The sequence below is a fragment of the Leucoraja erinacea genome, chromosome 29 (genome assembly GCF_028641065.1).
Source record: "Leucoraja erinacea ecotype New England chromosome 29, Leri_hhj_1, whole genome shotgun sequence".
Lineage (NCBI taxonomy): Eukaryota > Metazoa > Chordata > Chondrichthyes > Rajiformes > Rajidae > Leucoraja > Leucoraja erinaceus.
Window position 1 is genome coordinate 26590984 of NC_073405.1, and position 27058 is coordinate 26618041.

At 45.0% G+C, this 27058-nt stretch overlaps 1 protein-coding gene across 1 annotated transcript in view; it reads right to left on the reverse strand.

Moving 5' to 3' along the window:
* Positions 1-27058, reverse strand: part of apc2 (APC regulator of WNT signaling pathway 2) — a 127657-nt gene that overhangs the window by 95517 nt on the left and 5082 nt on the right. Inside the window, exon 2 of the mRNA XM_055658949.1 lies at positions 4250-4340. Within this exon, the coding sequence (XP_055514924.1) occupies positions 4250-4340 (91 nt within the window). The remainder of the gene's footprint in view (positions 1-4249; positions 4341-27058) is intronic.

Below are 27058 nucleotides of genomic sequence, written 5' to 3' on the forward strand. Positions count from 1 at the left end.
ACAATACGGATACAACTTTATTCATCCCCAGAGGGAAATTGGAAGATAGTAAAGAAGACTTTTGACATGCTGGACATCATCAGTCAGGGAAATTAAAATGAAAGAGGAATTTTATGTTACATTTACACAAGATATTAGTGAGGCCACACTTATTGCATACAGTTTTGGGTCACCCTGCAATAGGAAAGATGCTATTAAGATTGAAATGATGCAGAGAAGATTTATGATGATGTTGCCAGGACTGAGGGCCTGAGCTATAGGGAGAGGTTGGGCAGGCAGTGACTTTATTCCTTGGAGCACAGGAGAATGAGGGGCGATCTTAAAGAGCTGTATAAAATCCTGAAGTAAATTAAGGGCCTGTCTCACTGTACGAGGTAATTCAAGTTCTCCCGAGTTTTCCCTGATGTGAACTTGGAGAATTACGGTAATAGCTGCTCGTAGGTAACTGCTCGTAGGTAACTGCTCGTAGGTACTCGGGGCTCTCGTGGACATTTTTCAACGAGTCTTCACGAGCTTACCGCATTTCCCGAGTCACTTGCCGTTAGCGTTATGAGCCGCTTTGGGACGTCCTGAGCTCTGACGTACATTCTACGTGCTTACCACGAGTTTGATTTTTTTTTTTTTAAACTCGGAAGAGCTCTTGAATTACCTCGTACAGTGGGACAGGCCCTTTAGAGCGAATGCACAGTCTTTTTCCAAGGCAAGGTGGGGTCAAGAAGCAGAGGGCATAGGTTTAAGGTGTAAGGGGAAAGATTTATTAGGAACCCAAGGGGAAACCTTAGTGGGCAAATGGAGTGAGCTGCCAGAGAAAATAGTTGAGGCAGGTCCGATAACAACATTTTATAAACATTCGGGCAAGTACATGGATAGGAAAGGTTAGGAGGGATATCAGCTGGAAGCAAGCTAATTGTAAGCAACTTTGGGCATCATATCTGAGGAAGGATGTGCTGGCTCTGGAGTGGGTTCAGAGGATGTTTACAAGAATAATCCCAGGAATTAGTAGGTTAACCTATGATGAGCGTTTGTCGGCACTGGCTTGTACTCGCTGGAATTTAGAAGAATAAGGGGGGACCTCAATGGAACATACAGAATAGTGAAAGGCTTGGATAGAATGGATGTGGAGAGGATGTTTCCACCAGTGGGAGAGTCTAAGACCAGAGGTCACAGCCTCAGAATTAAAGGACATTCTTTTAGGAAGGAGATGAGGAGAAATATCTTTAGTGGTGAATCTGTGGAGGCCATCAGTGAATATTTATAAGCAGAGATAGATAGATTCTTGATTAGCACGGATGTCAGAGGTTATGGTGAGAAGGCAGGAGAATGGGGTTAGGAGGGAGAGATAGATCAGCCATGGTTGAATGGCAGAGTAGACTTGATGGGCCGAATGGCCTAATTCCTTATGACATGACCTTAAATGGGACTAGCTTTGGATGGGTCATCTTGGTTAGCATGGATGAGTTGGGTCGAAGGGCCCTTTTCCCTACTGCAAGGCTCTATGACTCCATGATCCGTACATAAAGTTTTAGCCATTGAGGTTACACTCCGAATTGAACACATGAAGCCTATTTTGTGCTCCACAACTGTTGCAGGGATATATTTAATCTGTGTCAAGTAGATGCAGTGAAAAACTGTGAGCAGAGTTTACACGATTAGTTTAGGTTTGTGTCAAATAGAAATTTATATCAATATATTAGATCAGATGAGACATTTCCATGCATAATATACCCACATAATCTAATATTCTGCAGTTGCTTCCACTGTGAGCAAGGACATTGACTAATTTTCTTCTGCTAGCGGCTCCATAAGTATATTAATGTGTTTGCTTAAGCTGGTAACTAGCTTACATTCCTTGAGAAATAAACTGAAAACCAGAGATAATATAATTGGTATTGGAATACACAGTAGTAAGTTATGGGGTGGCACAGCGGTAGAGTTGCTGCCTTACAGTGCCAGAGACACGGGTTCAATCCTGACTACGGGTGCTGGCTGTATGGAGATTGTACGTTCTCCCCGTGATTGCGTAAGTTTTCTCCGAGATCTTCGGTTTCCTCCTACACTTCAAAGACGTACAGGTTTGTAGGTTAATTGGTTTGGTATAAGTATAAATTGTCCTCAGTGTGTGTAGGATGGTGTTAATGTGTGGGGGTCGCTGGTTGGTTCGGACTCGGTGGGCCGAAGGGCCTGGTTTCGGGCTGTATCTATAAACTAAACTCTGAAGATGGGCAGATTGGCTTTGGTAAAAAAAAAAATTCTAATTATCCCTAGTGTCTAGGATAGTCTGGAGTGATCGCTGATCAGTGCAGACTTGATGGGCCGAAGGGCCAGTTTCAATGCTGTATCTCGAAAGTCTAAAAGATATATCGAAAGAATGGGCAAGGAGTGATTGGTCATGTGGGAGCAGTGTTTTTATGTGACCGCACGTACCAACAATACTAGAAAAAACTAAAACCTAGATTTTCAAAATTTTAGAATTTTTTATATTACAAAAAGATAATGAAAGTTTTAAAAAGTTATTGATTGAATTAGGTGTTCAGCCCCTTTACCAGCCTAAGCAGTTTACAAGATGATATTCCCCCAAAGACTCCAAGAAACGGGGAAGTGCAGATGTTGGTGCACCACAAAAAGACACAAAGTGCTGGAGTAACTCAGCTGGTGAGGCAGCATCACTGGAGAACATGGATAGGTGACTTTTCGGGTCGGGATCTTTCTTCAGTGAGATTAGGTGGTAAAGAAAGCTGGGGCAGGGTGATAGAGATACAGCATGGAAACAGGCCCTTCGGCCCACCGAGTCCTCACCAACCAGCGATCCCTGCACATTAACACTATCCTACACACACTAGGGACAATTTTACACATACTCCAAGCCAATTAACCCACATACAGTACCTGTACATCTTTGGAGCTTTGTGTGAGCAGGGATAATATGGTTTCAGTGATATTGGTCGAAGGACAAATGTCAGCCTGGTCACTAAGGATATTTCTAAACAGGGATCTTCTTCCAAATAACATCAGGGATTCTTTGAACTGGGAGAGCAGATTTGAATACGAGAGAGAAGATGGTACAACGGGGTTGATGGGTTGGTGAGGAATTTTTCTGACGACACCAAAATTGGAGTTGCAGACCTTGAGGAAGGTTGTCAGAAGATACAGTGGGATCTAGATTAGTTGCAGCAATCGGGCGGAGAAATGGCAGATGGAGTTTAACCCGAGCAAGTACAAGGCGTTGCATTTTGAATGAAAGGGGAATGCAAGGAGAAAGTATACAGTTAATGGCAAGAACCTGAACGGCATTGATGTGCAGAGGGAACTTGGTCCAAATTCATAGTTCACTGAAGGTAGCAGCACGTCGATAGGGTGGTAAAGGCAGTATGTGGAATCATTGTCTTCATTGACAAGGGCATAAGAGTCAGGAAGAAGGGCATAAAGGAAGAAAGGTTTCGGCCCGAAACGTTGCCTATTCCCTTCGCTCCATAGATGCTGCCTCACCCGCTGAGTTTCGTCTACCTTCGATTTTCCAGCATCTGCAATTCCTTCTTGAACATAAGTGTTGGGAAGTCATCCTGCGGCTCTATAAGACTGTGGTTAGGCTGCATTTGGAGTAATGCACGCAGTTTTGATTACCTAATTACCTGTGGAGGCTTTAGAGAGGGTGTAGAGGAGGTTTACCAGGATGCCTCCTGGATGAGAGGGTCTCGGCTACAGGGAGAGGTCGATTGACTTGGATTGTTTTCTCTAGAATGTCAGAGGTTGTGGGGAAGAATTGATAGAAGTATAAAAAATTATGAGAGGCATAGAAAGGGTAGACAGTCAGAAACATTTAAAAAATGTCGACACTAGAGGGCATAGCTGTAAGGTGCAAGGGGGAATGTTTAATGGAGATGTGCGGAGCAGGATTTATTTTCCACAGAGAGTAGTGGGGACCTGGAACGCATTGCCAGAGGTGTTGGTGGAGGCAGATACAACAGTGGCATTTACGTTTTTAGATACACGTGGAATTGCAGGGAATAGAGGGATATGGATCATGTACAGGCAGATGAGATCAGTTTAACTTGACATCATATTTGGCACAAATATTGTTCCTTTGCTGTGCTGCTCCATTATCTATGTAAGAAGGCCATTCGGCCCATCGTGAATGTAGCGGGCGGGGCTGCGATGGGTGGAGAGAATCTTTGACAACAGGTTAGCCAGTGATTACTCAATCAAACAGAGATGTTAGCGTTGCATATTAAGATATCAGCTTGTGTCCTACCTGTCAGCTGGTCCAAGATGTCGCTTCTCCCAGTAGAAACCAAGTTGCTCGCCTCTTGCTCGAGTTTGTTCTGAAGTTGCTTCAGCATCTCCTGGAGTAGGTAATTGAGGGTGATAAGTACACCGATCATCCTGCCTTTAACAGGTGCGCCCCACACACACACACGGCTAAATGCAGTTAGGTGGAAGAAGCTTCCATTAAAAAATATCCTCTTATATTGTGTCTGCTCCAAAGCGACACTTTTATTTACATGGCATTTGCAAATTTGCGAATGCCAAGGGGAGATTTGCTCGCCACACCCTATGGCAGCAAACTCTTCTGTATTAGACAGCGGCGATAACTGGTGCACAGACAAGTGATGCAAGTCAGGGCACTGATCTCCTCGGCTTCACTGATAAATAGCCTGGATGTTAAGAGCCGGCGTCAGGTCACTTTAACGTTATGCCCCCATGACTGTGCAAAAAACACACACACAAAAACAACAGTTGTAATCTTGCAAATTGTTAATGTCCCGCTATTGATCCTGCAATCCTTCGCTTCATTTTTCATTCCCGTCTAAATGTGAGACACGCATCACTGCCATCGAGAGGAATCAATATTGAATCCGTTTCTCGCCCGACGGCCACTACATAGCAGTGTAGGGGGCACCTGCCGAGCTGAAATAGTGAAAGCAGCCACTTCTTTCAAACCTTGTTGGATCAAAGGATGCAGACGCGTTTAATTCCTGCATAACTCCATGTACTGGGCCCAGTGTGTTTATTAAACTCCAAAGATTAAACCACGCGTCGTGTGGAGCTGCAGACGATTCAGTTGTTATTGGCAGGAACAGCAAACAGCCTCGGCAACTAGACTTCAAGGCATTTTGCTGTTTCCACCGTTCTCCAGCCAAGCGCTCAGAAGATGATGCTTTTTGCGATTCCTGTTCTCCAGAGATGCTGCCTGATCCGCTGAGTAACTCCCGCTGTTTGTGTCTACACCCGCATCTGCAGTTCCTCCCTATACATCATGCTGTCCTTGTATTGCACCTGGCCACAATATCTGCGAATCTGGACCATTCTTCAAAAGCACGGTCGCCGTGCAATGTATCAGAGGGTCCAAGTGACTGGCTTTAATTCCACAGCATTGCTACTGTGCGTTCATTAAATGCAAACAGGAGCAGCCAGTCTGGAAAGAACAGCATTGTGACATCAACTTCCTCACACGTGCAAACAGCAGCTGCACGCTGCACTTTTTTTTAAACACTGCAACTTAGAGGCAAGGAGACTTAATTGCAAAGCCTCGCTGCATTTGGCTTTCATCTCGCTGCTCTGCAGATGGTTCTGCAAGATTACTGCTAGTAACTCGGGTTGCTTTTGGCTCTCTGTGTCGGGGGATGATGCAGCTGCACTCAAGGCAATGAATGTCCTGCTCACTTCTAATCAGCGCATCAGAAACAGCGGCCAAAAGAGCATCGTAAACCGGGGCCGAGCAGCTCCCAAAAAGCTTCATGTGCAATTTCAGAGTTCTGACGAACTGCATTAATGAAATTCCCAGAAATGCTGCGTCATGCTGGCTGGCTAACAGTGAAACCGCTCCTCCAAAGGACAGGAAGCAAACTCTGAGCTATACCCTCTAGTCTTTGACATTCCCACTGGGGTGGGGTGGAAGGATTCCGACTGTCTCCTATCTATGCTTCCCATAATTTTGTGACCTCATAAGTTTTGGAGAGACCAAACATAGACTCCAGGTGCTGGTTTAAACCAAAGATAGACACAAGATGCTGGTCTTCTTGCATATGGTGTGCACAGCCTAGTCGTAAGACAACTTGTTCTATTTGATCTTATTTGATTGTGCACGCCAGGTTGATTGCATTCGTTGAAACAGGACGGACCACGTGAAGGTTGCAATGCTGCAGGAATTGTTTTATACCCTTCCCCAGATCTGTGTCTCAACACAATCCTGTCTCAGAGGTCTACGGACAATTCCTTCATCTTCATGGCTTGGTTTTTGATCTGACATGCACTGTCAACTGTGGGACCTTATATAGACAGGTGTGTGCCTTTCCAAATCATGTCCAATCAATTTAATTTATCACTGGTGGACTCCAATCAAGTTGTAGAAACATCTCAAGGATAATCAATGGAAACAGGATGAACCTAAGCTCAATTTTGAGTGTCATAGCAAAGGGTTCAAATACTTATGTAAATTCTGAATCCGACCTTTCTGTCCTGGGCCTCCTCCATTGCCAGAGTGAGCACCACCGGAAACTGGAGGAGCAGCACCTTATATTCCGCTTGGGCAGTCTGCATCCCGGTGGCCTGAACATTGACTTCTCCATTACTGTCACCTCCCCTTCCCAGCTCTCCCTCAGCCCTCTGGCTCCTTCTCTTCCTTTCTTCTTCCCGCCCCCCCCACCCTGCATCAGTCTGAAGAAGGGTTTCGGCGCGAAACGTTGCCTATTTCCTTCGCTCCATAGATGCTGCCGCACCCACTGAGTTTCTCCAGCAATTTTGTCTACCTTCGATTTTCCAGCATCTGCAATTCCTTCTTGAATACTTATGTAAATGTGATATTTCAGTTATTTCCTTTTAATTATTGCAAAAATTTCTAAACACCTGTTTTCGCTTCTTCATTCTGGAGTATTGTATGTAAAAATAATTTAATCCATTTTTAAATAAGGCTGTAATGTAACAAAATGTGAAAAAAGTGAAGGGTCTGAATACTTTCTGAATGCACTGAACCTATTAGGCTTTCCCTCAACCTCTGGTGTTCCAGAGAAAACAACCCAAGTGTATCCAACCTCTCCTTATAGCTGGCACCAGCGAATCCCTGCAGCATTCTCATAAACCTCTTTGCTCCCTCTCAAAAACCTCCACATCCGCAACCAGAACCAGAAGAATTTTGTTGTTCTGTCTGGGACATATGACAAAAAAATCTATGACTGCACACCTGTACATGGTATGCAGATGATACAACGGTGATTGGCCTCATCAGCAACAACAATGAGTCGACCTATAGGGAGGAGGTCCAGCTCCTAGCAGCATGGTGCGCTGACAACAACCTGGCCCTTAACTCCAAGAAGACCAAGGAGCTCATTGTAGACTTCAGAAAGTCTAGGGGCGGCACGCACTCCCCCATCCACATTAATGGGACGGAGGTGGAACGTGTTTCCAGCTTCAGGTTTCTGGGGGTCAACATCTCTGATGACCTCTCTTGGACCCACAATACCTCAACCCTGGTCAAGATGGCTCACCAACGTCTCTTCTTCCTGAGGAGACTGAAGAAGGTCCATCTGTCTCCTCAGATTCTGGTGAACTTCTACCGCTGCACCATCGAGAGCATCCTTACCAACTGTATCACAGTATGGTATGGCAACTGCTCTGTCTCCGACCGGAAAGCACTGCAGAGGGTGGTGAAAATTGCCCAACGCATCACCGGTTCCTCACTCCCCTCCATTGAGTCTGTCCAAAGCAAGCGTTGTGTGCGAAGGGCGCTCAGCATCGTCAAGGACTGCTCTCACCCCAACCATGGACTGTTTACCCTCCTACCATCCGGGAGGCGCTACAGGTCTCTCTGTTGCCGGGCCAGCAGGTCCAGGAACAGCTTCTTCCCTGCGGCTGTCACATTACTCAACACCTCGGTGATTGCTAATCACTCCCCCCCACCCCCCCCCTGGACACTCCTCCCACCAGAAAAAAATAATTGCACTACTATGACTGTATGCACGTAGACATATTTATTTATTGCTCATATTCTATGTCGTTCTTCTAGGGAGATGCTAACTGAATTTCATTGTCTCTGTACTGTACACTGCACAATGACAATAGAGTTTGAATCTGAATCTGAGTCCGAATCTGAATCTAAAAACACTCTTGACTTGACCATGTCAAATCTCTGTAATTGTCTCAGAGAGTCGAGGCGCTGGTGTGTTTTTGTCGTGATTCTTCATGTAATGAATCCTGACGTTTCTGCTGCAGTTCTTGAACAAAGACAGGCTTGGAATTTTTTTTCTGGTTTTGCGGGCTTTTTCAACTCTACAACTGATCTGCAATGGCAGGTCATTTCTGTAGCTGCTACACATTCCACATTTAAAAGTGGTTTACTCTGGAGCCTGCATCCCTGCGGCATTAGTTAATGGACTGCCGAGTCGCAACAGACTTTCAAAGCGGTCTGATTATACCTGCGCGCTCACTTCCAAATGGAAGTTTGCAATATGTGCCTGCACTTACGGTTCCAGGGGGAAAAGTCATCACAACAAGAGCCCTCTGTAAATGGTCAACGCCCTCCAGCTTGAGTTATCCTGCCTGGTGGCTCTGACTAATGTGGTACAACTCTGGGCACGATGGGGTGGTGCAGCGGCGAGCTTGCATTGCTTGAGATATGAAGTTCAGGCATTGAAAACAAGGGATAATGTAATTGGTATTGGTAATAAACAGTGGTACATTATGGGGTGACACAGCGGTAGAGTTGCTGCCTCACAGCGTCAGAAGAAGCCCGGGTTCGATCCCGACAACGGGTGTTGTCTGTATGGAGTTTAGTTTCAGTAAAGATTCTATACTGTCCCTAGTGTGTAGGATAGTGCTAGTGAAGTAGGTGATCACTGGTCGGCGTGGACTCGGTGTGCTGAAGGCCCTGTTTCCGCTCGGTATCTCTAAACTAAACTAAAATTAATCGAGACAATGCGCTATGGTAGGGCATGGTTTTATTTTCTTATAAGAGCATGAGAAGTCAAACACGTTGATTTGGACAAGTTGAGGAGTGGAAAAATAAGTGGCAAATGCAATTTCTGGGTAATTGGAAGAATAGAAAGTCAGAGTATTATTTAAATAGTAAGATACTCGCAGGGACCAACGGGCCGCGGCCATTTCATGGCAGCAGACCTGGCTTGCCCGGCATGGAACCGGGAAAACCAGCCTGAGGAGGGAAGCTGCCAAACCCGACTCCCGCTCCTGCCAGAAGGTCGGAGACATGGAGAGGAGCGTTGAGGGAGTTGGCAATGGTGGCGGACGCAAGAACATCAGGCCGTTGAGAGGAACCGGGAGTTTTACCTTCCACGCCCTCAATGTCGGTTGCGGGAGGCAGCCCCGTGGCACGAAGGCTGAAGGTGGCCGGGCGAGGAGAGGGACGACGGTTCACGTTCTCCCTGTGACCGCGTGCGTTTTCTCCGGGTGCTCCGGTTACCTACCACACTCCAAAGACGTACAAGTTTGTAGGTTAATTGGCCTACGGGCCTTTATGGCCAGCTGCAGTTGGGACTACCATCGCAGAGTTTACAAAACATTTAGCCAGATACAAGGATCGGATAGATGTAAATGGATATGGGCCAAACACACGCAGTGGGACTAGTGTAGATGGGGCATGTTGGTCGGCGTGGGCCAAAGGGCCTGTTTTCCACACTATATGACTCTTTGAGTCTATAACAGTTCAACACAGGAATAGGTCCTTTGGCCCATGATGTCCACACTGAAACTGATGCAAGGATAAACTAATCTCATCTGCCTGGACATGATCCATATCTCTCCTTTGCCTGCAATCTGAGAACCCTGAGCAATGGGAAACTGATAGCACTGTGTCCGAGAGACTAGGATCTGATTGTCATTGATCAGATTGATTAGTGGTAAAAGCTCAAGACTGCTAAGACCAGCTTCTGCTGCTACTGTATATGGACTGATCACGTCAGCCTTTCTTTCCACATCTTTTGATTCTCTGAGTGTCCAAGTTGTGTCGGGACTGGTTGCAAATGTGGGATAAGTAAAGTCCGATTTAAGATAGTCCGGGAGTCTCCAATGAGGTAGAGCTACCATCTACCTAATGGGTGACCCTCAGACTACCTTTAATGGGACTTTACTGGACTTTATCTTACGCTATACGTCAATCCTTTTATCCTGTATCTGTACACTGTGGACGGCTTGATTGTAATCATGTACTGTCTTTCCGCTGACTGGATAGCATGCAACAAAGAGCTTTCCACTGTACCTTGGTAGACATGACAAGAAACTAAACTCAATTAAATTAAACTAAACTAGTATGAAAGTGTGATTGGTGGTTGGCATGGAAACAGTTGGCCGAAGGACCTGTTTCCATGTTGTATCTTTCAATCAATTAATGCAATAACACAAAAATAAATGTATAATAATCATTAATACATAATCCATAATACCATAACACCCAGCCCATAATAGTGAACAATCACACACTGAGTACAACTGGTTACATGGGCTTAGAATGGAGTTGAGGAGGAATTTATTTAACTAGAGGGTGGTGAATCTGTAGAATTCAGTGCCACAAACAGCTGTAGAGGCCATCATTTGGTTGCTTTTAAAGCAGAGATTGATAGGTTATTGATTAGTGAGGGCATCAAAAGGAATGGGGAGCAGGCAGGCAGTAGGATGGGTTTGAGAGGGAAAAATAGATTAGCCATGATTGAATGGTGGAGGAGTCTCGATGGCCCGAATGGCCTAATTCTGCTCCCGTCTTTTGTCTTATGGTCCTATACCAATTCAGGTCGCCATTTGTGACATGATACTTTTTTTTCTGAGACTAATTATGGGTTAAATACTTAATTGGCTTTTAGCTTTCAAAGGCATTCAGCTGCAACATCCTAATTACCATAATTAATTCATTTTCATTGAAGATAATTAACCTTAGCAGTCGGAAATCTTACATTCTGTGACTGGTTTCAAATCCTTGTGTCTGCAATGTCATTTTAGAAAGCTTGTCACAGAATGAGGGCATGATTTTGTTGATGATTGAAGTCTATAATGATCAGACAGAATTTATTGAATGCATAGGAGTTGCCTATTGAAACAGATTTGTCATTGTGTCATAGAGTGATACAGTGTGGAAACAGGCCTTTCCACCCAACTTGTCCAAGCCGACCAACATGCCCCATCTATGCTAATCCCACCTGCCTGCGTTTGGCCCATATCAATCCAAATCTATCCTATCCGAGTACCTGTCCAAATGTTTTTTAAACGTTGCGATAGTACCGTTGAGATAGTTGCCTATCTCACCAGGGACTAACTCTACTGAACGTTTTTCCTTCCATTAATTCTTATGTAAAAGAATATGTGTGTTATGATTGTGTTTATAATTTGTTTGGTTGTTTTGTTGTTTGCCTTTTGCACAAAAGTCCGCGAGCATTGCCACTTTCATTTCACTGCACATCTCGTATGTGTATGTGACAAATAAACTTGACTTGACTTGACTTGACTACCTGCCTCAATTACCTCCTCGGGCAGCTCTTTCCATATACCCATCACCCATTGTGCAAAAAACATTGCTCCTCAGGTTCCTAATAAATCTTTCCCCCCTCACCTTAAGCCTATGTCCTCTGGTTCTTGATTTCCCTCGGTAAAAGACTGTGTGCATTTACTTTACCAATTCCCCTCTTGATCTTATACATCTCTATCAGATCATCCTTCAACCTCCAGTGATCCAAAGAATAAAGTCCTAGCCTGCTCAACCTCTTCCGATATCTCAGGGGTGGGAGATTGCAACCTTCACGTGGTCCGCCCTGTTTCAACGAATGCAATCAACCTGGCGTGCACAATCAAATAAGATCAAATAGAACAAGTTGTCCTACAAGTTTAGGCTGTATATGCCATACGCTAGAAGAGGAAGAAGGCCCCCAAATCCTGGCAACATCCTCGTAAATCTTCTCTGCACAATCGCCAGCTTAACGACATCTTTCCTATAACAGGATGACCAATACTCTAAATGTGGCCTCACCAGTGCCTTGTACAACTGTAAGCATAATTTTCCAACTTCCACACTCAATACTCAATACTCAACACTCTGGCTGATTGTTCGCATTGAACATATTGCGAAGCTGGGGTCAATGCACAGGCGAAGTCTCCCAAGGCAGCGGACTCGCACCTGAGTGTTCTGTAAGGAAATTTAGCATTGAAAGTCTCCAAAGCTGTAATCAGTATGAAATGCCGAAACACCCATTAGAATTGCACAGTGTGAACAACTTGTGCAAGTTCCATCACAGGCTAAGGCAGGAGAGAACATTCAGATGCAGACAATGTACCAACAAGTCATCAACACTGAATATAGAACATAGAAATGTACAGGCAGCATCGCAGGAGAACATGGATAGGTAATGTTTCAGGGATCCTGAGTCTGATGAAGGGTCCCGACCTGAAGCGTCACCTATTCATGTTCTCCAGAGATGCTGCCTCAGCTGCTGAGTTACTCCACTCATTTTTGTCATTTTGTGTAAAACAGCATCTGCAGATCCTTGGTTTTTTTCTAGTCATGTACAGCACAGGAATAGGGCCGTTGGCCCACAATGTCCGCACCGAACACAATGTCAAGATAAACCAATCTCATCTGCCTTCAGCTGATCCATATCCATCCATTCCCTGTATATCTAAAAGGTTTTGATGTGCCAATATATTGTAGCCTCTCGGCAGCCCCTGAGGTTGTTGACCCTCTCTATCTCCAGCCTGCCGATGAAGATAGGCTTGTGGAAAACAGGACAATACAGAAGATAGGCACATGCTGGAGTAACTCAGTAGGACAGGCAACATCTTTGGAGAGAAAGAATGGGTGAAGTTTTGGATCGAGACCAAAACCCAAAATGTCGCCTGTTCCTTCTCTCCAGAAATGCTGACTGTCCCGCAGAGTTACTCCAGCATTTTGTGTCTATCTTCAGTTTAAACCAGCATCTGCAGTTCCTTCCTACACATAGGACCGTACAGCATAGGAACCGGCCTTTTAGTCTGTAATGTCCGTCAAATATGACTCCATCCACTACATCCTGCGCTCCTGTTGTTTGTCAGTCACATATTTGGGTTCCAATGTTGCTAAACTTGGTATCAACGTGCATTATAGGATGGCAGACATCACGGCCGCATGCTTAATGTCATGCACTCGGATGCACCTCATTCAGCTTTGTATTAGACACAGTGCACATTACATAATGTACTAGACAATTGCATTTTTTTCCAAGTCACTGTCTTTAATTGCTAACATCACGTCACAATAACTCACCCTGAACAGAGAACATTGTTCAGCAACTCTCCCTATCTTTCAGCTTCATGCATAATGCATAAGACAACTTTCAATTCCTTAAAGCCAAATGATAATGAAATACACATAGGGGGCGATTAGGAACAGTGCAATTAGTTTCAATTTACTGTTAAAGAAATTTGTTCAATGACAACCAAAGAAAAACATTTTACAGAGACTGACATGACACCATTCTAATTGCTGCCTGTGCTTTTGCACAAGGCAATTCAGAATTTATTGAGTAATGGGATGAAGATTAACTCCTCTTCATACATCCTGATAAACTATTCCCTGATCGTCAGGTGTAAATACGGCACTGTAAACTCTGGCTGATCAATCTCAATTTTGGAGACACAAGGAACTGCAGATGCTAGATTCTTGAGCAAAAGACAAAGAGCTGGAGGAACTCAATGGGTCAGGCAGCTGCTGTGGAAGCAATGGACAAACCATGTTCTGGGTTGGGATCCTCCTTCAGAATAATTAGTTATAGTAGTTAATCAGTCTGAAGAAGGGTTCCATAACACATAGGAGCAAATAGGCCATTTCACCCACCGAGTCTATTCTACCATTCAATCACGGCTGATCTTTTTTTCACTCTTAACCCCATTCTCCTACTTTCTTCACATAACCTCTGACGCCCGTACTAAAGAAGAACCTGTCACTCTCCGCTTTAAAAAATACCCAACAACTTGGCCTCAGATTCATCATCCTCTGGCTAAAGGAATTCTTCCTCATCTCCATTCCAAAGATAAATCCTTTCATCCCTTTAGTCCCAGCCCAAAATATAATCTGTCCATTCCCTCCAGAGATGCTGCCTGACCTGCTGAGTTCCTCCAGCACTTTGGATCTCGATATTAGTCTGGACATTTGTCAGGGCACCTCATCAGGATGATGGTCACCAGAATTTTGACTTCTTCACCTGTTTAGGGCCACATTGAGGTCCAATTTCAATTTCCAAAAGCGGTAGAATTCCTCAATGAGCAGGAATCGAAGACCATGAACATTCCCACAATGAAGAGAGACGATTTAAACATAAGCAGGAGCCTTGATTGGGAACACTCTCTTGATGAAGCGATGGACTAGATTAAGGACTATCCCTCAATGGAAGCTCATCTAGTTCAGTTCACTTCTCCCGCCCGAATTGCGGGGTTGAGAGTGACCTGGAGGGGGGCCCTACAACGCCCGGCGCGGCCTTAATTTGCCGCGGACTAGCGCCCGCCGGGGGCTTTGACCTCGACTTCGGGAGGGAAATGGAGTGCAGGGGAGAGACAAGAACTTTGCCTTCCATCACAGTGAGGAGGAGAGCCACTGTGATGGATGTTTATGTGAATAGTGTTGGTGTGTGTTTTGGTTCTTTTATTGTATGGCTGCAGAAACTACATTTCGTTTGAACCTCATGTGAGGTTCAAATGACTAATAAAGGTATTGTATTGTATTGTATTGTATTGTATTGTTCAGTTTAGTTTATTGTCATGTGTACCGAGGTACAGTGAAAAGCTTTTGTTGCGTGCTACCCAGGCAGCAGTAAGACAATACATGATTACAATCGAGCCATTTACAGTGTATAAATGATAAGGACTTCCTCAATGAGACCGTGAGCATTCCCTCAATGAAGAGACAGTTTAAAATATAGCTGACTTCCATGTAAGTCAGCTTTGATTAAGAGCACTCTCATGATGAAGCTAGACACAAAATGCTGGAGTAACTCAGCGGGGAAGGCAGCATCTCAGGAGAGAAGAAAGGGGTGACGTTTCGGGTTGAGACCCTTCTTCAGACTGATGATCGCTCTTGATGAAGCAATGGACTAGATTATCCTTTGAGGAAAGATAGTCTAGAAGATGAGCACTTCCTCAGTGAAGACATTAGTTAGGTTATCAACATTCCCAAACAAAGTAACAACGTATATTATGGGTAATAAAGAAGGGAAGGGCTCCATCGACTGGGCTTATATTCACTGTAATTTAGGATCTTATAGAAACATATAACATTCTTAAGGGATTGGACAGGCTAGATGCAGGAAAAATGTTCCTGATGTTGGAGGAGTCCGGTTCCCGGAGGTTGGTGTTTGCCGGAGGTTGCAGGTAGTGGAAGAGGGTAGGGAGACTGACAAAAACCTCTAGGAACCGCACGGAAACCTTGGGTGGGGAGCAAAGTCTCCAGAGGTTTCCGTTCAGGTTTCCGAAGTTGGACAGGGGCATTACAGCGCCAGAAACCCAGGTTCGATCCTGACCACGGGTGCTGTCTGTACGGAGTTTGTACAATCTCCCTGTGACTGTGTGGTTTTCTACAGGTGCTCCGTTTTCCTCCCACATTCCAAAGACGTACAAGTTTGTAGGTTAATTAGCATCTCCAAATTGCCGGAAGCATGTGGGATAGAGCTAATGTATAGGGTGATCGCTGGTCGGCACTGACTTGGTGGGCCGAATGGCCTGTTTCCATGCTGCATCTCTAAAGTAACTTAAACTTCAATACTAAACAGTCAAGTTAAGATTAATGCTGAAGTCTTTGATGTGAGACCTAAGCCACAGTCTTCTGGCTCAGAGATTTGGACTGTCATCCACTGACTCATGGCTGACAAATAAAGAGGAAAATTGGCCAAGAATGCTAAATTGCATATTAGTTAAGTGAGTGAGGAAATAGCAAAGCAGGAATTAATATGCATTCACATTTTCTAATCTAACAGTCCAATCAACATATATTGTTGTATTCTGACCATTCCTTTATTGTTTTGGTTTAGTTACGTTTATAGCCATGTGTTTGGAGGTACAGTATATAAACAGTCATTGCTTTTTGTTAGATTCTGCTAAATAAACCCATCTTTTTGCATACTATAAAGAGGCATTTGTATTCAGTGGAGAATTATTATTATTATGTTATAAATGATAGAGCAGTTAGGCTGATTTAATTAGATAGTGTGATTAAATCCAGCATAGTTAAAAATGTCTTAATTGGGGAAAAAAACAAAAGCTTATAGTAAAGCTGCAGCCTGTTTTGCAGCGGCCAAATTAATTTTCTTCTTGAAGTCGTTGTTTTTTTTTGTTTTACCAATTCATTTAATGATAGCCCCATTTGTCCATGGCTGAGACAGTGATATTTAATTACTTCTCCCTATCCCGATTCAATGTAGCTAGGACAGCAACATTAATATACAGAGTGCCAAGAGTCACGGACTGCTCCTAATCAAAATAATGAAGGTAAATCATTCAATTCCTTTGAGCCCATTTCACCATTCAGTTGATTCAAGGGAGTGTTATTCAGGTCATTGAGAGAACATAAGGGAATGATATCAAGAAGCAAGTCACGTCAAGTCAAGAGTGTTTTATTGTCATATGTCCCAGATAGAACAATGAAATTCCTACATGCAGCAGCACAACTGAATATGTAAACAAAGTGCACTGTGAACAATATTATAAACGAGTAAAAAAGTTTAAGGTGTGTATATATACACATACTCACACGTGGACACATACACGCATATATATACTAGACCAAGTGCAGACCCATTGGGTCTGTTCCCCCCAACATGCGGTTGTGGGGGGGGGAGAGGCGGCACGCAGCGTCACACACACTAACTATCCCACTGAGAGAAGGGCAAGAGGGATAGGGCGGTGGAGAGGAGGATAAGAGGGGCGGTGGGTGAGGGGGGAAAGGTGGGGGAGGAGGGCAGGAGGGAGAGAGGGTGAGATTGAGGGGGAGAGAGAGGGGGTGCTGAGAGGGGGTGAGGTGGGGAAGGGAGGGGGAGGGTGGAGGTAAGAGGGTAGGGGGTGTGGAGGGGAGGAGGTTTAGGGGAGGGAGGAAGGAAGGGTGATGGAGGGGAGGGGGGGGGAGGAGGGGGGAGAGAGGGGAGAGAAGGGGGCGGGGGGAGAGGGGGAGAGTGAGAGAGGGGGGGGAGAGAGGGGGAGAGAGAGGGGGGGGGTGAGAGGGGGAGAGAGAGGGGAAAGAGGGGGAGAGAGAGGGGTGTGCTGAGAGGGGAGGGGGAGAGGTGGGGAGCAGGGAGGGGGAGGGGAGGGTGGAGGGAAGGGGGGTAGGGGTGTGTGGAGGGGAGGGGGTTTAGGGGAGGAATGGTGGGGGAGGGGATGGAGGGGAGAAAAAGAGGGGAGAGCGAGAGGGGGGAGGGGGGAGAGGAGGGGGGGGGGAGAGGAGGGGGAGGAGAGAGGAGGGGGGGGAGAGGAGAGGGGGGGTAGAGGAGAGGGGGGAGAGGAGAGGGGGAGAGGAGAGAAGAGGAGAGGGGGGGGAGAGGTGAGGGGAGAGGTGAGAGGAGGGGGGGGAGAGGAGAGGGGGGGGGAGGAGAGGGGGGGAGGAGAGGGGGGGGGAGAGGAGAGGGGGGGAGGAGGAGAGCTGGGGGGAGGGAGAGAGGGGGGGGAGGAGAGGGGGGGGAGAGGAGAGGAAAGGCGGGGGGGGAGAATCTAAAAAACATTGTAGAACCAAAAGAGACACTTTTTGCAAATATTTTAGAACCAATAAACACTTTTGCAAACATTTTAGAACCAATAGACAGTCTACAAGCATTTTAGAACTACTAAGGACACTTACATTTGAGTAGACATGTGTTCAGTGTTATTCACAGCTCAGAGAAACGTGACCCTCTGCCTTCCTCCAGCTTGCAGACACTGATTGAGGCACACCACTTCCTGGTTTTATAGTCCCTCCCCCCTGCCGCCAGCAGGGGCAGCAGAGAGAATGGGGAATTTTGTAAAATCATTAATATCTCTGTCATTTTTCATCGACGGGAAAAATCCTCGGCACACATATGGTGGAGGGGGGCTCGGAGTAAGGTGGCCAAAAATGACGGCTGTAGGTGGTGGCGTTCTCTCGGAAATCGCAGCACAGATGGCCAAAACCGGTCAAGAACAGACTTTTAGTAATATAGATGTAGGAGCCATTTAGCTTAGAAAGTTTATTATAATCTGGACACCTTTAATTTTTCATCTGCCTGTAATTATGTGGGTGGGATTTATACGTAGTCTTGGGCTTGTTCATGGCTAGGATTCTGGCGCAGACTCCCAGGTAGTTTAGTTTAGTTCGATGAAGACCATGGGGAATATATAGTTTGCGAGCATGATCAAGAACGAGTATGATTGAAACGTATATATGCTGGAAGACGATGTACTGATACAAGAAGTTTTCATGAGTGATTTTACTGTTTGGTAATACTACAATAAATAAATTATTTGTCAAGAGACTGTTTCTGGAATATTCAACTTTCGACGGCTTTGAATTTCTTGTGGAGAGCTCGTGGAATGTGCAAGATTATCTTCTGAACCATGGTCAGCAAATTAGTGACTATCGGAGGCCAAAACCTTGAGGTCTTGAAGACTGTCACTATAATATATATATTTACAGTGGCTTGCAAAAGTATTCATACCCTTTGAACTTTTCCACAATTTGTCACGTTACAACCACTAACGTAAATGTATTTTATTGGGATTTTATATGATAGACCAACACAAAGTGGCGCATAATTGTGAAGTGGAATGAAAATGATACATGGTTTTCAAATTTTTTTACAAATAAAAAACTGAAAAATGTGGCGTGCAAAAGTATTCAGCCCCCTTTACTCTGATACCCCTAAATAAAATCCAGTGCAACCAATTGCCTTCAGAAGTCACCTAATTAGTAAATAGAGTCAACTTGTGTGTAATCTAATCTCAGTATCAATACAGCTGTTCTGTGAAGGCCTCAGACATTTGTTAGAGAACATTAGTGAACAAACAGCATCATGAAGCCTAAGGAACATACCAGACAGGTCAGGGATAAAGTTGTGGAGAAGTTTAAAGCAGGGTTAGGTTATAAAAAATATCCCAAGCTTTGAACATCTCACGGATCACCGTTCAATCCATCATTCGAAAATGGAGAGAGTATGGCACAACTGCAAACCTACCAAGACATGGCCGTCCACCTAAACTGACAGGCCGGGCAAGGAGAGCATTGATCAGAGAAGCAGCCAAGAGGCCCATGGTAACTCTGGAGGAGCTGCAGAGATCCACAGCTCAGGTGGGAGAATCTGTCCACAGGACAAATATTAGTCGTGCACTCCACAAATCGGGCCTTTATGGAAGAGTGGCAAGAAGAAAGCCATTGTTGAAAAAAAGCCATAAGAAGTCCCGTTTGCAGTTTGCCACAAGCCATGTGGGGGACACAGCAAACATGTGGAGGAAGGTGCTCTGGTCAGATGAGACCAAAATTGAAGTTTTTGGCCTAAATGCAAAACGCTATGTGTGGCGGAAAACTAACACTGCACATCACCCTGAACACACCATCCCCACTGTGAAACATGGTGGTGGCAGCATCATGCTGTGGGGATGCTTTTCTTCAGCAGGGACAAGGAAGCTGGTCAGAGTTGATGGGAAGATGGATGGAGCCAAATACAGGGCAATCTTGGAAGAAAACCTGTTAGAGTCTGCAAAAGACTTGAGACTGGGGCGGAGGTTCACCTTCCAGCAGGACAACAACCTAAACATACAGCCAGAGCTACAATGGAATGGTTTAGATCAAAGCATATTCATGTGTTAGAATGGCCCAATCAAAGTCCAGACCTAAATCCAATTGAGAATCTCTGGCAAGACTTGAAAATTACTGTTCACAGACGCTCTCCATCCAATCTGACTGAGCTTGAGCTATTTTGCAAAGAAGAATGGACACACAATTTCAGTCTCTAGATGTGCAAAGCTGGTAGAGACATACCGCAAAAGACTTGCAGCTGTAATTGCAGCGAAAGGTGGTTCTACAAAGTATTGACTCAGGGGGGCTGAATACTTTTGCACACCACACTTTTCAGTTTTGTATTTGTAAAAAAAATTGAAAACCATGTACCATTTTCCTTCCACTTCACAATTATGCACCACTTTGTGTTGGTCTATCACATAAAATCCCAATAAAATACATTTACGTTTGTGGTTGTAACGTGACAAAATGTGGAAAAAGTTCAAGGGTTATGAATACTTTTGCAAGCCACTGTATATATATATATATATATACACACACTCAATGGAGTTGAGAAGATTAGGTAATATTTCACCCTAATGTATATATAAATGTATATATAAATTTATATTTACACACATGCACACACGTACACATAAAAAACAAACAACAATTATAGTGCAGTAGTTCAGAGCTTAATGAAGGTTGTAGTGTTTAATAGCCTGATGGCTGTAGGGAATAAGCTGTTCCTGAACTTGGATGTTACAGTTTTCAGGCTGCTGTACCTTCTTCCCGATGGCAGAGAACGAAATGAGTGTGTGGCCAGGGTGGTGTGGATCTCTGACGATGCTGGCTGCGTTTGAGGCAGCGACTCCTGTAAATCCATTCGTTGGTCGGGTAGTCAGAACCCTTCCGTGATGGACTGGGCCGTGTTCACAACTTTTCTGCAGCCTTCCTCAGAGACAGGTCACAAAGCCTTCCAAGCATACGCTCCTTACTATAAGATGGTGAGATTGTGACTGATGCACTATATCATGAGGACACAACTGCCCATGCCCACTGGCTGAAGAAATTCCTCCTCATCTCCATTCTCAAGGTACGTCCTTTTCTTCTGAGGCTGTGCCCTCTGCTCCTGGACTCTCCCACTACTGGAAACATCCTATCTACCTCCACTCTATCAAGGCCTTTCATTATTCTGCAAACACAAGGATGAGTCTCACCCTGGACACTCCTTCTTCTCCCATCTCCCATCAGGCAAGTGGTACAGAAGTGTGAAAGCGCATGCCTGCAGATTCAGAGACAGTTTCTTCCCAGCTGTTAACAGGCAACTGAACCATCCGATCAACAACTAGAGAGCGGACCTGTGCTACAACCTCCCTCATTGGAGACCCTTGGACTATTTTTAATTGGACTTTATCTTGCACTAAATCGTACTCCCTTTCTCCTGTATCTGTACACTGTGGACAGCTTGATTGCCATCATGTGTAGTCTTTCCGCTGACTGGATAACACACAATAAAAAGCTTGTCATTGTTCCTCATTACATGTGGCAATAAACAAAACCAAATTCAACTATTTGATAGGTTTCAATGAGATTCCCCCTCATATCAAGTACATCTTTCCTCAGACTACAGAGTGCACTAGAGGCAACATTGTACAATTACAACAAGGCTTGCCAATTAAGTAGCAGCTATCTCTGCCGATGCAGAGGGAGTTCTCGACAGACCAACAAGCATTATGTTTGTGGAGAAAATAAAGGTCAGTTTACGAAGTTACAAGGAACTGCAAATGCTGGAACCTTGAGCAAAGCACAAAGTGCCGGAAGAACTCAATGGGTCAGACAGCATCTGCGGAGCGAATGGGCTGGTGATATTTCAGGTTGGGAACTTCTTCTGACTGATTGGTGTAGGTGAGGAAGGGAGACTGCTGGAAAGGAGAGGTGGAGGTGCGACAAAGCCTGGCAAATGATGGTCTGAAGAATGGTTCCGACCCGAAACGTCACTCATCATTTTTCTCCAGAGATGCTGCTCTGCTTGGAAGCTGGCCTTGCAGCCCACCGAGACAAGCCGGCCAACAACCACCTGTTCATGCTTGTTCTATATTAGACCGGTTTCTCATCCTACACACTAGGGGCAATTTACAGAAGCATTTATCAAGCAACTGAACCATCCTACCAACAACGAGAGAGCAGTCCTGAGCTACTATCTACCTCATTGGAGACTCCCAGACTATCTTTGATCGGACGTTACTAGACCTTATCTTGCACTAAACATCATTCATGTAATTTCCTTTATCATGTTCCTGTACACTGTGGATGGCTCGATTGTAATCATGTCTTTCTGCTATCTGGTCAGCACACAATAAAAGTTTTTCACTGTACCTCGGTACATGTGACAATAAACTAAACTCAAACTCAATTCAAGCCCAGTGTGGGAGGAAACCGGGGCACCCGGAGAAAACCCACACGGTCATGGGGAGAACGTACACTCTCCGGACAGACAGCACCCATGGTCAGGATCCAACCTGGGTCTCTAGTGCTGTAAAACAGCAACTCCACCACTGTGCCGCCCTTTGCTTTCCACCCAGTCAAGGTGATCCAAACTGGATTACACTGGAGATGTAGTTAATATTGTTATCCAGTAAAGCAGCAAAAGGTCACAAATGGTGGAGCCATGTGAGCCGTGTTTTGAAGCATTGATTAAGGGATGAGCACTAATGCATCAGCGAGCACATTCTCATTGATCGATGAGTAAAGTGGTTACGGAAGGCACAGAGTCAGGCGCAGTATTCAATCCATGGAGAGCAGAATCAAATAAGAAATAAAACAGGGCATCACAGTGGCGGAGCGGTAGAGCTGCTGCCTCACAGCGCCAGAGGCCCGGGTTCAAACCTGTCTGTATGGAGTTTGTACGTTCTCCTTGTGACCTGCGTGGGTTTTCTCTGGGTGCTCCGGTCTCCTCCCACACTCCAAACATGTACAGGTTCGTAGGTTAATTGATTTTGGTAAAATTGTAAATTGTCCCTCGTGTGTGTAGGATGGTGTATGGGGATTGCTGGTCGGTAAGGACTTGATGGGCCAAAGAGCCTCAGTATCTCTAGACTAAACTAAACTACGGAGGTTGATCCTGCCCCTTGGTCATCTCACAGGGTGGTACAGGTTACTGACCCAGTTACGATATATAATGTCTTAGGAAAATTCATGGTCTCATTTTGAGGAGGGGCGGGGGGGGAGGGGGGGCGGAAGCCCTGAGAATGAAGGGGGAAGCCACTGAATTGAAGCTGAGAACAAACTTGGAGCTGGTGGTGGGGTGAGGGGGGGGCTGCTGCCATGTGCAGCGGCAGGCAGGCAGTAGGTAGAACAGTTCGGTGAACTGTAGAAACTTTATCGTAGCCAAAACGTGGCGACACTTGTGCACTGCCTAGGTGAGGTCCGCTGACTGGCTTTACCGAGTTGTACGCCAAACAACGCATTTCACTGTACCTAGGCACATGTGACAACAAGGTATCATTGAACCATTGATGCTTCCAAGTGCTTGCCGCCTTGCCCATCTTCATGGTAGAGGTTATGAGTTTAGGAGATACAAGTGAAGCAATGTATTTTGTGTCAATGCTCTACCTTGCAGCCACTTCCAGGAAACCCTGCTGATCACCAGTCCCTTTTCTCTTGACAGAATCTTTCTTTCTAGATCAGAAAAACCTTACTGCGTTAAAGAAAACCGTTCTCACCTGGAATTTTGTTCTTTTTGCCCATTATCAAAAACCTTTATCTACGTGCTCCAGAGTCGCCCGCCTTTGGAAATGATTTCCCCCGAACAAAAAAATAACTCCTGTTTATGAACAAAGTGGGTGACACTCTCAAATATGATGCTTGAAGGAGTGCTGACTCTGCCACTGTGACTTCTACGCTCTGTTCCTAGAATTCTGCTGATTTACGCAGAAGAACGCTGCCAAGAATTGAACTGAGATTCAGAGTTCAATTTTGTTGGCCACATGAATAATGTCTTCAATTTTCTTCCCCCCCCAAAGCAGGTGCTTGCTCAATTGTGCAAGCCTCATGTGTGGTTTATTCACATGGGTGTTACAAGGTTGGAGAAAGGTTGTTGAATGAGGATATGAACATATTGGCACCCTTAAGGCATGTGGGCATGCATTAATAAAGATAGTCTGTGACATTAGCTGCACCTCAACATTGAAATCATATCTTAATGACATTGCTTTGATGTTAAATATGGTACATTTTGTAAAGGCAATTCAATGGCAAAGTTTCGCAAAATTAAATGCACACTAAAGATCGTTGCAGTGAAAACGATTAGTAAAATTCACCGGAACCCGGCGGCAACACCATATTTATAACAGATTCTCAGGGAAAGGTCGACATTCATAGCAGGGGTCTTTTTCATTAGTCTCCATGGATGAGGCAACTTAAAAATCTCTTTTTTTTTAAAAGATATTCATAGGGTACGTATCATTTGCATTAATTATCCATCCTTAAATACCCTTGAACTGAAAGCCCGCAAGGTTATTCCAGAGTATTAACCCCATGACTGTGGTTACCAATCACAATTAACCCTTTCCGTAAAGGATGTTAATCAACCAAATGGATATTCTTGACAAACTGACATATCCTTGGATATATTTATCGATACCTCGTTTTTAATTTTCAAATTTAGTTAACAGAGTTCCCTAGATGTCCAAGCTGTGATTTGAATGGTAAAATAATATATAGAGGCATACAGCATAGAAACAGGTCATTCGGCCAAATGTGCCCATGCCGACCTTCCCCCAGCTACACTAGTCTCATCTGTCTTTGCGTTGGCCCATATCCCTCTGCATCTGTCCTATCCATGTACCTGTGTAAATGTTTCTTGAATGTTGCAATAATACCTGCCTCAACTACTTCCTCTGGGAGCTCATTCCAGGCACCAACCACCCTTTGTGTTAAAATGTTACTCCTCAGTTCCCACTAAATCTTTCCCCCCTCATCTTAAATCTATGTGGTCTGATTCTCGATTCCCCAACTCTGTGCATTTAGCCAATCTATTCCTCCCATGATCTTGTACACCTCTATAAGATCATCTCTCATCCTCCTGCGCTCCAAGTAATAGACTACCAGCCTGCTTAACCGCTCCCTTTAGCTCAGGGCTTGGAACCTGGCAACATCCTTGCAAATGGTGGCTGCCATAGTGTCATAGAGTCAGGTTATTATCTAAATGGTGGCCGACTAGGAAAAGGGGAGATGCAGCGAGACCTGGGTGTCATGGTACACCAGTCATTGAAAGTAGGCATGCAGGTGCAGCAGGCAGTGAAGAAAGCGAATGGTATGTTAGCTTTCATAGCAAAAGGATTTGAGTATAGGAGCAGGGAGGTTCTACTGCAGTTGTACATGGTTTTGGTGAGACCACACACCTGGAGTATTGTGTACAGTTTTGGTCTCCAAATCTGAGGAAGGACATTATTGCCATAGAGGGAGTGCAGAGAAGGTTCACCAGACTGATTCCTGGGATGTCAGGACTGTCTTATGAAGAAAGACTGGATAGACTTGGTTTATACTCTCCAGAATTTAGGAGATTGAGAGGGGATCTTATAGAAACTTACAAAATTCTTAAGGGGTTGGACAGGCTAGATGCAGGAAGATTGTTCCCGATGTTGGGGAAGTCCAGGACAAGGGGGTCACAGCTTAAGGATAAGGGGGAAATCCTTTAAAACCGAGATGAGAAGAACTTTTTTCACACAGAGAGTGGTGAATCTCTGGAACTCTCTGCCGCAGAGGGTAGTCGAGGCCAGTTCATTGGCTATATTTAAGAGGGAGTTAGATGTGGCCCTTGTGGCTAAGGGGATCAGAGGGTATGGAGAGAAGGCAGGTACGGGATACTGAGTTGGATGATCAGCCATGATCATATTGAATGGCGGTGCAGGCTCGAAGGGCCAAATGGCCTACTCCTGCACCTAATTTCTATGTTTCTATGTTAAGTAGATTAAAGATACAGCATTGAAACAAGCCCATCAGCCCAAATTCGAAACTTCGATCACCTGTACACTATTCTATGTTATCCCACTTTTCCATCCTACATACTGGTTGCAGAAATCAATTAACCTACAATCTGCATGTCTTTGGAATGTGGGAGGAAACCAGAGCGCCTGGAGAAAACCCACGCGGCCACAGGGAGAACGTGCAAACTCTGCACTTACAGCATATGTAGTCAGGATCAAACCCAGTTCTCTGGCCCAGTGAAGCAGCAGTTCTATCACTGTGCCGAGTCATACAGCACAGAAGCAAGCCCTTCGGCCCAACTTGCCCATGCTGACCATGATGCCCCATCTACAGTTGTCCCAGTTGCCCGCTTTCTAAACCTTTCCTATCCATGTACACATCCAAATGTCTTACGGCCTCAGATGGAGTATAGAGCTATGAGGAAAGAATATGCAGACTGGGGCTTATTACGCTCTGGAGACTAGGAGAATGAAAGATGGTTTTATTCAGTGCTTTTACTGCGGGTGCTGTCTGTGTGGAGCTTGCACGTTCTCTCTGTGACCACGTGGGTTTTCTCCGGGTGCTCTGGTTTTCTCCCACACACCAAAGATGTGCAGGTTTGTAGGCTAATTGGTTGCTGTAAATTGTCCCCAGTGTGCAGGATAGCAGTAGTGTACGGGATGATCGCTGGTCTGCACGGACTAAGTGGGCCGCAGGCCACGTCTCCACGCTGTATCTCAAAAACTAAATCTAAAACTAAAACTAAAATCTCCATTACTCCCGAATCTTACCAGTCCTAAAGTTGTAGCACTACTTGTTCCATTTGATCTTATTTGATTGCACACGCCAAGTTGATTGCATTCGTTGAAACAGGACAGACCACGTGTAGGTTGCAATCTCCCACCCCAACAGTCAGGTAATGCAGATCCTGCGATGCTGTCTTTTTGCCCCACAGAAGCCATTAATCTAAGGATGATTACAGTGTTGTGAAAACAAGCCAACACACTCGTAAATATTTACCACACTGGCCTCGCAGGGAATCGACCTCCTGATGGCAAAGAAACTTGCAAACACAGCAGTGAATCTCCGTGCAACAAAACATTGTTTTTTTGCTGCAGGGGTGAGGGAACGGAGGGAATCCATGGCAACGGTTAGACATCCCGGCAACTGTCCTGCAAGCGCAAATAGAAATTCCCACAGATGCGAGCTGAGCAATGCCTGAGATGGTGAATTGGAAGGACTGTAAATCCTGCAACATGGGAGCAGAAGATTGACTTTGGTAATTGGCATTCAGCGGAACGATACAGTTCCTTACTGAAGCCAATAAAGGCTTGGCCTTATATGGGATAGGGCTATACTAGCCAAGTCAGCATGAATTGGCTTGGACACTGCCCGATCCATCACTAGTATTAACTAGTA